Here is an 11,686-nt window from a genome sequence, read left to right on the forward strand (position 1 = left end):
CTGGCTCTACATGAACACAGGCAGTCTTCACAGGGGTGGAGGTAAAGAAGGTACAAGGGACCTGGGACCCCAGGAGCTTCAATACTCAGGAGAATACAAATAGAGAATGGTCACAACTGTTAGTACTTCAGGGTTTTTTTTTCCTAGTTATATAATCTTTTAAATTTATATTTCAACTTAATTATTAAGTAGTTGTGCAAAGAAGTTAACAATCCCATAAATCAGGTTATGAGTATGTTGATCAATGTCACCCCTCCCATCTTTCTCTCCTATTATACCCCCTGGCATCCCTACCCTCATTACATGAAGTTTTTACATAATGTACATTGAATATAAATGATTGCATTTGCTTACTCTTTGTCCTTATTAGCACTTCACTGGATAAGTAATTTTTGTTGTTTTTTTTGCCAGTCCTGGGGTTTAGACTCAGGGCCTGAGCACTGTCCCTGGCTTTCTTTTGCTCAAGGCTAGCACTCTGCCACTTGAGCCACAGCCCCACTTCCGGCTTTTTTTGTTTATGTGATGCTGAGGAATTGAACCCAGGGCTTCATGCATGCAAGGCAAGCACTCTACCACTAAACCATATTCCCAGCCGAAGTAAATTATTAATCTTATAAATCTAGTAAACAAATATTTCTCGAAATTATCATCCATTTCAGTGAACAAAATCTTTACCAAACATTAATAACAAATATACTTAACAAAGTCTTCCTAAACATATAATTATCTAAATCTTTCAGATACTTTTATAGGAAAAAAATATTCCTGATGAATACAGAGTTCATTGTCACACTATGCTTACAAAAAAAATCAATCTCATATCTTTAAATTTGTTTCTTTACTGTTACTATTATAATTCCTTGGGATTTCAGTAATTTTTCCTGATAGTCACTTCTTGCCTTTCTAGGACTGTAAGAACTGAAAGATTGCATCTCACACAGGCAAGGTTGTGGGGTCTGGGACGGGACACAGATGGACCGAACAGTCTAAACATTATTTGCTGTCTGTTTGGGGGACTCTTTCTATAAGTGAGATGCACTTGCTAGATTAAGTAAAAAGCAATATTTGTTTTTTTACATCTTTGCTCTTTTTTTCCTAAAATTGCATGCTAATTTTTCTTGAGTAGCAACTGAAATCCCTTGTTCTAATCAGTATTTATTCTGAAAACATAAGCCTTTTGACATCTCATTACAATTAGCAAAGTTACTTCAAAATTGTCTGTTCGAGTAGAAACTTCCCTTGTGGAACAACTGGCTAACATAACCGTCTCATTTCTTATTGGAAGTCATACACACACACATACTCACACGAGTTTAGTTATAACCTTCTGTTCATGACATACTCTTCTAATTGGCTTGTGAATAGCCAACATCTCATTGGTTAACTGATTATCATCTTAATGAAGTTTAATTTGCCATAAATCTACACAAGACAAAAGCTAGAAGCTTGATAATAAACTGCCTAACTACATGGATTTCACTTTACTTACGTAACTTCACTAAAAGGATTTTATTCGAATATAATTTTACATTTTTTCATTACACATTTCCATTACTGTGGAATTGAACCCAGGACTTCATGTATGGGAGGCAAGCACTCTTGCCAATAGGCCATATTCCCAGCCCCTAGATATTTATCTTTATGAAACACACAGTATCCATATGGCCTACTTTTATCTATTTACTGTAATTGTGTTAGTGTAATGAACTTGCAAGTTAACTATATTTAGGGATGTCCACATCTCCTCATATTGCTATTTGTCACTGTAAATCAATTGTTTTGTTTTTGTCTGTCATGAGGATTGAACTTAGGACGTGGGCGCTGTCTCTGAGCTCTTTTTGCTCAAAGCTAGTGCTCTACCACTTTGAGCCACAGCACCATTTCCAGTTTTCTGGTGATTATCTTGGAGATAAGAGTTTCACAGACTTGTTTACCCAGGCTGGTTTCCAACTACATGCCTCAAATCTCAGCTTCCTAAGTAGCTAGGATTACAGGCGTGAGTCACCAGCACCCAGCTTATCTTGATTACGGTAAAATATAGTATTCATGAGTATACAATACATCTTGAAATGTATTTTAGGATCACTGTGTGCTAATGTGACCATAGAAAAATAAAACATCAGTCAAGCAGGGATTAAGGTGACATATGAATACCGTGCGTCACGGCACAGTGGAGTGCAGGGTTTGGTGAGAATCACTGGTGTGGAATCCACAAGGGCCAAGATATTGTAGTGAGAGGCTTGGTTTGGAGTTCTATTGATCACCTCTAGCACTGGAGACGTTAACTTCCCTAATATTTGCAAGATGGGGATCCTGAAACCTCTCTTCAGGATATTAAGAGAATGAAATACAATAGACACTTGGACAGTGTTAGTTTCCTTTCCTTTCATCTTGAAGCCTGGGTGAGATGACAGAAATCTCCATGCACAAACTGTCCTCTCTTCAGTAGCCTTTTCACCATCTACACCCTGTGCTCAGAACCCTTGCCACTGAGATCCCTGAGGGACTTCCCACTCTGGAAAGCACCAATGGAATGAAACATGTGGCACGTGCATTTGAAACCCTGTTTCCTATAGAAAATGATTCAGTATGGTTGAAATATTTTACATGTATGTATGAAAATAGAATGATTAAAACTATTAAAAAATTTTGAAAGTAATATAAACAGTAATGGAGTGAATTTGATCAAAGCACAATATATATATATGAATGGGCATATCACAATGAAACTTCTTTGTACAATTAATATATGCTAGTACAAAATATGATTCCAAGTATTTCTATAGATAGGGCAGAACTCATCTTTGTCATTTCTATCTCTAGATAAAATAGAAAATACTCTGATAATATTTTCAGAAAAGACAGAAAAACAAGTGTAAAACTTACCGGAGTTTGAGATTTATTTACTTGGATCTCATCTCTCAGATGCTTGGCTTCCAGAAGAAATTTAACAGCATCGAAACTAAAGCCATCAACACCCTTTGCAAGCCAGAACTTCATTATTTCCTAAACACAAAGAAGCAAAATGCTTGGTTACATTATATACTATGATCATAATGCTTAATGAACACTCAGTCTGTGAATGACTTTCGTCATAAAATAGATATTTATCTTTTTTCTTTTTTCTTTTTTTTTTTTTTTTTTGCCAGTCCTGGGGCTTGGACTCAGGGTCTGACCACTGTCCCTAGCTTCTTTCTGCTGAGGCTAGCACTCTGCCACTTGAGCCACAGTGCCACTTCTGGCCATGTTCTGTATTTGTGGTACTGGGGAATTGAACCCAGGACTTCATGTATGGGAGGCAAGCACTCTTGCCAATAGGCCATATTCCCAGCCCCTAGATATTTATCTTTATGAAACACACAGTATCCATATGGCCTACTTTTATCTATTTACTGTAATTGTGTTAGTGTAATGAACTTGCAAGTTAACTATATTTAGGGATGTCCACATCTCCTTCACATTTCAATTCAGAATTACAATTAAAACTATATTTGTAACATCTTTCCAAAGTTTAGAGAATCTAATCCAAATGAAAGAAAGCCATGATAAAAGACAGGACTCAAGGCAAATTGGGAAAGCATTCCTTCTCCCTCAAACAAACCCAACTTCCTAACAGTCACTGCAACCTGAAAGAAACTGGCCAGTTGATTGTCAAACATTTCACTATCAGGAAAACAAATGAAAAGCTAAGTGCTTGGGTATTTAAAGGATTCCCTTACAGCAGTAATATGGAAGAGACACAAGAAAAAATAGAAAAGGAAATCAATCTTTTTAATAGGAAAAGAAAGGAATTGTGAAGATCTGGTATTGACTCTCAGATGTAAACATTGTCTTGAATATACTCAACTAATACACAGTGAATAGTACATTGCTCAAAGAAGCTTCTGTTTTAATGTATTTCATAAAGAAACTGATCTCAGGCTAAAATAACGATCCAGGTTTTCACCCATTTTATTGTATTCTTTGGTAGCTTAGGTTTTGTTTTGTTTTTTTTTTTTTTTTTTGCAAAGATAGGTGATGGAGACCAAAATTCTTATGTAAAATGCTGTGGCTTTCTTTCTACCCTGACCCCGCAGTCTTGACATTTGTTCATTGAACAGAAGACCAGCACTGCCTGCTCGGCCTCTCCCTACCCCCCTGCTACGGGGAGTATGGCCCTGGCCAGCACTGAGACCCGGGCACTTTCAATGCAGAGTTCAAAGACGGAAGAGATGAAAATTTGTCTAGAAACAGAAACTGGGAAAGGAAATGGGTCGGATGCCCAGGCACCACCACAGAAAGAACTTGCATAGAAGGGAATAGGTGTGAGAATATGAAGGTGGAAAGGGAGGCCTCTGGGTGTGAACAGGTGGGGTTGGGACAGAGAGGGTGAGGTTTCCCTTCTTTCCAGGGAGTCTCAGGTAAAGGCTGGCTGCACAACTACTGAGCTGGTACATTTCCACTGGGCCCTTGACTCAAAGTGCACCTTTTTGAAGGTTTAACCCATTGCTCTTGGTTGCATATCTTGAAATTCTTAGTAATTTTGTACAGGGAATCCAACACTTTTATTTAGCATGAGCTTCACATTGGTTGTTTATAGGTTCTGTATAGAAAAGCCAGGGTAAGGAACAGAGAGGAATGCAGTGGGGTAAGGCAGGCTAGAGGAGTAGTTTACATTTAGGAGATAACATTTCAATGGAGAAACTAAGGAGTGATGGAGTGAGCCAGAGAAGGTCTGGTGAAAAAACGTTCCAGGCAGAAAACAGTAGTGGAAACCAACTTGAACAGTTAAAAAGAGGGCCAGAATGGCCAGAGAAGCATAAACAAGGGGCAAGGTGGGATGAGATGGATTCACAGGCCTAATTTTGGAGTTAATGAGAGTGACCTGGTATGGGGTTATGGTAAGGGTTTCAAGAAGGAATGGCTGTGATTTTGCACATGTCTTAACCATCTAATGTATGAAGATGGACCTAGCTTCACCCACCTTTGGTTCAAACTGAACACATAGCCATAAGCCATCAACCCAATGAAAGCTTCATTGCCTAACCGGGAGATTCCTAAAGGTAAGAAGGAGTCTAGTTCTGTCTCCTTTGTTCTGGCTACAACAACTGTTGGTCTGTGAACTAGTTATGGAATTAGAATGAACTCTCACGGAACATGAGCAAGTCAGTACAATGTACAGCATAGTCCTCAAGGTCCTCGACTTCAGAGAGTCCACAGGTGAGTCAGGAGACATGCAAAAAGAGAGCAAGGGGTGAAGGAAGTGGACTGAAACTTAGACTGAAGATGTTCACAGCTGCAGAAGACACAAGACTTGGTGAGTGTGTAAAGACTTCTCATTTGTACAAAGAAATATCGGTGACTTCTAGAACCAGCTCACCATGACTAAGCTCCAAGATCACACCTGCATGCATGCCTTTGGGGTGTGTCTGCCTGTCTGTCTGTCTGTGTCTGTTGTGCCAGTCCTAGAGCTTGAACTCAGGGGTTGGGCACTGTCCCTGAGCTTTTGTGCTCAAGACTAGCATTCTACCACTTAGTTGAGTCTCAGCTAATTGGAGATAAGGGTCTCATGGATTTTCCTGCCCAGGATGACTTCAACCTGCAATCCTCAGATCTCAGCGCTAGGATGTAGCTAGGATTTGCAGGTGTGAACCATTGGTGCCTGGCAGTATCACTCCACTGACTCCTTGTCACCTCTCTTCCTTTCTTGTTTTGAATAAACATTCACTTATCTGCACTTAACTTTGCACATATCTTCAAGATAGTCTCCACTGTTATAAGCTTCAGACAGCATGGGTCCACCCCCAGGTGGTGCTTTATTTTACAAGCATAAACCTAGGTAGGGACAGAGCACAAATAGATGCAAGCCATCCAAGCAACCTCTGTCAAAAAGTGAGAAAGCATTGGACTACATGCTATTGTAAACATTAAGCTTTGGGGTACCGATTTGTCTAGAACCTACCTATTCATTTTCTTCATGGGTCCTTATACACTTGGATTTCAGCATTGCTACAGCAAGCCTTACCTGACAGTAAAGAACAAGAAACACGTACCCTAGTCGAAGTGGATAGCTCTGACACAATTGTAAATCTTAACATATTCTGTGTCATCAATTGTGTGACGAGATATTTTCATATGTTTTTGTTTCTTTATCGCAGTGCTGGAACTGAACTCAGGGTCTCATGAATACTGGGCAAGCATTCTGAGCCACAACCCTACCATGATGAGATGTTTTAAATGCTGAAATTTTGACCCAGATAATTCAAAGTTTACTCATAATAAATCTTTTCCATGTTATTAATTCCCTTGGCCATGGAGCTAAAAGAGCTCCAGATTTTCCACGTTAACTTTCTTTACTCCAGTCAAGCTCTCCCAGGGAACGAGATGTGAAAATAGTTCAAACAGGCCTGGGTGTCACGGACTCTGGGGGTACATTGCGTCCTCGATTTGTGTTGACATCCCAGAACTTCACACTGTTCTGGTTTTATCTTTTCAATTTTTCCCCCTAAAACAACACAGCTCTGAGTTTAAACTGTCAATATTCATAATATCCAACTAATTTGTCTATCTTAAGAACAGAAGTAGAAGACATTTCACAGGGACAAGGAGAAAATAATATCTTCTGCTTACAGGCAAGAGACAGATCGCTAGTGCTGCACAGAAATCTGGGCAAATTCTTCACTAACTCCTGCAGAAGAGGGAGAAGACGAAGCATCAGGGATTTGGTATATGACCAGCTAGCTACATGCTACGGCATCTGCAAGACCTCATGAGTCCTTGATAGTAAAACACACCTGCCTTGCAGTTCTCTGCAGAAATGAGCTACTCCTGCTAGAGTCCGGCTTACTTCCATATTTATACTCCCTAATCTCTCTGCACTATTGACCCTGATGACTGATCTCTTCTAGAAATATGCAGATCCCTTAGCTCCGTAATACTTGGTTTGCATTTCCTTCTGTGTCCTCAGTCCTTTAAACATTGGTACTCCTTGGGGTTCCATCTTTACCCTGTTCATGTCACCTCACAATAGTACTCATTCATTGATTAGTTAAAAGGTATTCTATAGTTAAGGAACCTAATGCTTTATGTGCTTTGCAAAAGTTAAGCCATTTAATATTAAAACAGCCCTATGAGCTAGGTACCATTATAGTTTCTATTTTATGAATAAGGAAGCAGGCTCAGGGAGATGAAGTGCCTAGACTTAGGTCCCATGGCTAGGAAGTGACAGCACTAGAATCGGAACCACATGACACTCTTTATCCACTTGAAGATAGATGCCATTTTTTCTTGGAAAATGAAAGTGTTGGGCTGCCTGTCGTTGTCACGTGACAACAATCAGTTCCCTTATTCAGGTCAGCTGGCCAACTTCTCTCACAGGCTACTGCCCGAGTTCTTTTGGCATTGTTCATAATAACAAATCCCCAACTTTCATCTCAAGACTCACCTTTTCCTTGAGCTCCAAGTTCTCACCCAGGTACTTATTGGACTTGTGGATGTTTCACAGAGCACCTAACTCTTATAACATATCCTTCTCCTTTCGTGTCTTCCATTTCAGCAAATGGAACCACCACCCGCCTTCTATTCCAATCTCAAAACTGGGGGTCAAACCGCAAACTTCCGACTCCTTTCTAAGTCCAGATGACTTCTCTACAACCCCACGCCCAAAGCCACCAGTATTTCTTTCTGAATTCTTGCACCACCTCCCTCCCTGAGACTTCTGCCTTCAAACCTTTCAAACTCAAGCTCCTTCTCCAAAACTAGATTCGTCTTTCAAGATGCAAATGAAAAGTGATTTTTCCGCCTAAAAACTTTTAAACTCAAGTCTTTTCCAAAACCTGGCATGCTTCTCATGAGCAGCTCATGCTAACCACTCTAGTCTCAGTGGGTCACACCCATAGATTGGTTGGTAGGTAGGTAGGTAAGTAGTAGGTAGATAGGTAGACAAACAGACAGGCAGGCAGACAGAGATCAAGTCCCGGCCATATCAAACAACTCCCAGAACTTCAAGTTTGACATAATAAATGCCTTTCCTCTGATAAAACACTCCCACTCACATCTCTTTGTTGAACTTATTTAAATCCATCTACTAAATATCATTATCTTCCCTGCATACCCTTCCCTACTCTTTCCCACTCTGTGTCCAGGTTAAGTAGAGCTTTGTATGCCTACCATCTACTGTCATGACTACTCAGCATATCTATTGCAATTGTGTGTTTGACTATCTACTTCACGTCAGAATAAGCTCATGATGGCCACAACATGGGCACTAGCCTCCTAGCCCATGGCCAACATACCATACATACTATATTCAATAAGTACATAATTATATAATAGGTTCCTGGTACACAGGAAGTACAGTTATGATCATCAAGCATAGAGATGGTGTTTAAAGCAGTCAGTATGGGCTAAAGACATAGATCAAGTGGTAGAGGGCTTTCCTAGCAAGCACAAGGCCCAGAGCTCAACTACTAATACCACAAAATAAATGAATAAAAATAAAAAGTAAAGGAGATGGTGAGTGAACCGAACTGTGAATTCAGTTGCTTGTCTCCAGCAATAAAGGTGGGGCAGAGTCCACATTTCCACGCTGGCTCCCGCGTTAAACTGGGAGGGCCTCTTGGCTTGTCATCCCCAAGTATGAGCACAGTAACTCCTCAGGAGTCTCAACTCCAGGGCAAGGTTCACACTAAGGATCACATCAAGCCAAGGATCACATCAAGCCAAGCTATGTGGCCCGGCCGTCTTGAGTCTCCTCCTTACTCTTCTGCTGACCCACTATGTAGCTTCCCCTGGCTGCACCTGCAAGTCCAGGTACTTGTCACTTCATCAGAAAAAGGATTTCGAGGGCAACTGAAAACCAAAGTGACTACAAACTTATAAAATACTACTATACAGCCAGGCACCAGTAGCTCACACCTGTAATCTTAGCTTCTCAGGAGGCTGAGATCTGAGGATCACAGTTCAAAGCAAGACCAGGCAGGTAAGTCCATAAAACTTTTATATCTCCAATTAACCACAAAAACGCCAGAAGTGGAGCTATGTTCATGTGGTAGAGGGCCAGCCTTAAGCAAAAAAAGCTCAGGGACTTGAATTCAAGCCCTAGGTCCATTACACACACACACACACACACACACACACACACACACACACACACACACGTAAGTCCTGAACTTCTATGAGAGTGCTTTATGGCTTTTCAGGGGGAAAGCACTCTTCTAAGAGGCCAGGAGCAGAGCCAAGTCCCCTGACAGCCACCGGAAGGGGAAGAGAGCAAGGCATGGGGAGGACATTCCAGGTTGATGCCCCCTGGATGCCAGCCTCCCATTATGCTGGTGACTGAAGTCTGATGGCAGTGCGCTCCACAGGTGCAAGTTGGTCTGTGATCGGGAGTCAATCCAAATCCCTCCACACCACAAACTAGATGGGTTGCAAATTATTAACCCACTGCTTAACTCTACTGTAGAGATAAACACTGTAGGGGAAAGGCAATTGAAAGTGCTCTCATGTGAAAAGTCCATTTTTAGGAGCAAAGTGCCTTTCATCCAGCTATGCAGCATTTCTTTATTTTTGATAGTAATCTTCCCCACAAGTCTTACAAATAATGTCTAACCTCTCAGCAAGAGGCAGTAATGACCCATTGCATGTGGGCTTTTATTCTGGTGACTAGTAAACAAGAATCCTGCTCACACACTCTTACTACCCCCTGCAAAAGAAAAACCATCTTAGTCAAAGAATCATTAATAAATTGGCTAATGCATTGTGGCAAAATATAACACCTGTTTATACATCCCTAGATAATCCATCACCATCACCACAAGGGGCCTGGAGAAGCCAACTGCCTAATAAACCAAAGGCTGATGTAAAAACTGAATAAAAAGTAGGAGGATGAGTGTTGGTGGCTCACATCTGTAATCCTAGCTACTCAGGAGGCTGAGATTTGAGAATTGCAGTTCAAAACCAGCCCAGGCAGGAAGTTTATGAGACCCCAATTAACCATCACTTTGAGCTGTGTCTCAAAGTGAAAGAGTACTAACCCTGAGCAAAAAAAACTCAGGGACAGTGCCCAGGCCCTGAGTTCAAGCCACACAACTGACAAAATAAAAAAAAGTAAAAAGAGTGAAGCACAGAGATGAAAACCATTTGCAGGGTTGAGGTAAGGATGGTGAATTAAGATCCCAAGGCTTAGGTTTAAATCCTCCTCTGTACTCCTGCAGACCATGACCGCCTCTCTAAGCCTTAGTTTGCTTCTCTACAAAACCTCATAAACTAGGCTTGTTTTGAGCATCACATGATCAGGAAATCACCTACCACACAGGGCTTACCAGCAGGCTTCCTTGCAAAATTCACAAGCTGATGTTAAAAATTGATATGGAAATGCAAAGGACTTAGAATAATCAAACTACTGAAAAAGAACAAAGCTTTGATTTCCAAACTTAGCACAAAGCTATAGGAATCCAGGCAATGTGGTACTGATAAAAAACATAGACATATAAATGAATAGAACAGAATTGAAAGTGTAGAAATAAATCCTTACATGGTCAGTTGATTTTCAACTAGGGCTGTTAAGAAAATTCAATGGGGGTGAGTGGTGAAAAGAATAGCCTGCTTTTAAAACACTTATCTAGAGTAATCACACAGCCACATTAAAAAAAATCAAGTTGCGCGGGCTGGGAATATGGCCTAGTGGTAAGAGTGCTTGCCTCCCATACATGAAGCCCTGGGTTTGATTCCCCAGCACCACATATATAGAAAATGGCCAGAAGTGGCGCTGTGGCTCTAGTGGCAGAGTACTGGCCTTGAGCAAAAGGAAGCCAGGGACAGTGCTCAGGCCCTGAGTCCAAGGCCCAGGACTGGAAAAAAAAAAAAAATCAAGTTGGATACCTTTAAATGGAACACAGACTGCCTAAATTAAGAGCCAAAATTAAAAAATAAAAAAATATATATAGTAAGCTGGGTACCAATGGCTCATGCCTATAATCGTAGCTACTCAGGAGGCTGAGATCTGAGGATGCAGTTTGAATTTAGTTTGTAAGACTCTCATCTCCAATAAACTACTCAGAAAAATCCAGAAGTGGCAGTGTGGCTTAACTGGTACGATGATGTTAGCCTTGAGCACTAAGAGGCTCAGGGACAGAGCCCAGGTACTGAGTTCAAGCCCCAGCACTGGTATCAACAACAAAAAAAGAGTAAATCCTCATGATTTGCTTCATGTATTAAGCAGTAGTTACTAAACAACATGATAAAAGTTCTACAACAAGAGAAAATCAACCAAATTGGACATCATCAATTAAAACCTCTTGTACTTGTATTTGTACATCAAGAAAAAGAACCCATACAGAATGGAAAAAAGTATTTTCAAATCACATATCCAGAATACATGAAGGCAACAACAATATAACAACACAATATATAACATTATAGTATAATATAACAACAATATGTAAAGACAACAATAAAAAGACAAGTTTATTTTTCAATGGGCAAAGGACTTAAATAGACAGTTCTACAATGAAAACATACAAATAAACTATAAGTTAGCTAATAGAGAAATGCAATATAAAGCACAATGAGATGCTACTTCACACCCATTAGGGTAACTATGATTTTTAAAGAAAACAGCAGCATTAACATGGGTGAGAATGTAGAGAAACTGGAACCCCAGTAGAAATCTAAAGTAGCCCAGGCATTATGGGAAGTACTTCAGAAG

General features: G+C 40.4%; 1 protein-coding gene across 1 annotated transcript in view; it reads right to left on the minus strand.

Annotated features, from left to right (window-relative positions):
* Slc3a1 (solute carrier family 3 member 1) overlaps nt 1-11,686 on the minus strand; it is a 34,423-nt gene that overhangs the window by 9,011 nt on the left and 13,726 nt on the right. Inside the window, exon 5 of the mRNA XM_048353007.1 lies at nt 2,887-3,006. Within this exon, the coding sequence (XP_048208964.1) occupies nt 2,887-3,006 (120 nt within the window). The remainder of the gene's footprint in view (nt 1-2,886; nt 3,007-11,686) is intronic.

Source organism: Perognathus longimembris, chromosome 8 (genome assembly GCF_023159225.1).
Source record: "Perognathus longimembris pacificus isolate PPM17 chromosome 8, ASM2315922v1, whole genome shotgun sequence".
In the NCBI taxonomy this organism is placed as follows: Eukaryota; Metazoa; Chordata; class Mammalia; order Rodentia; family Heteromyidae; genus Perognathus; species Perognathus longimembris.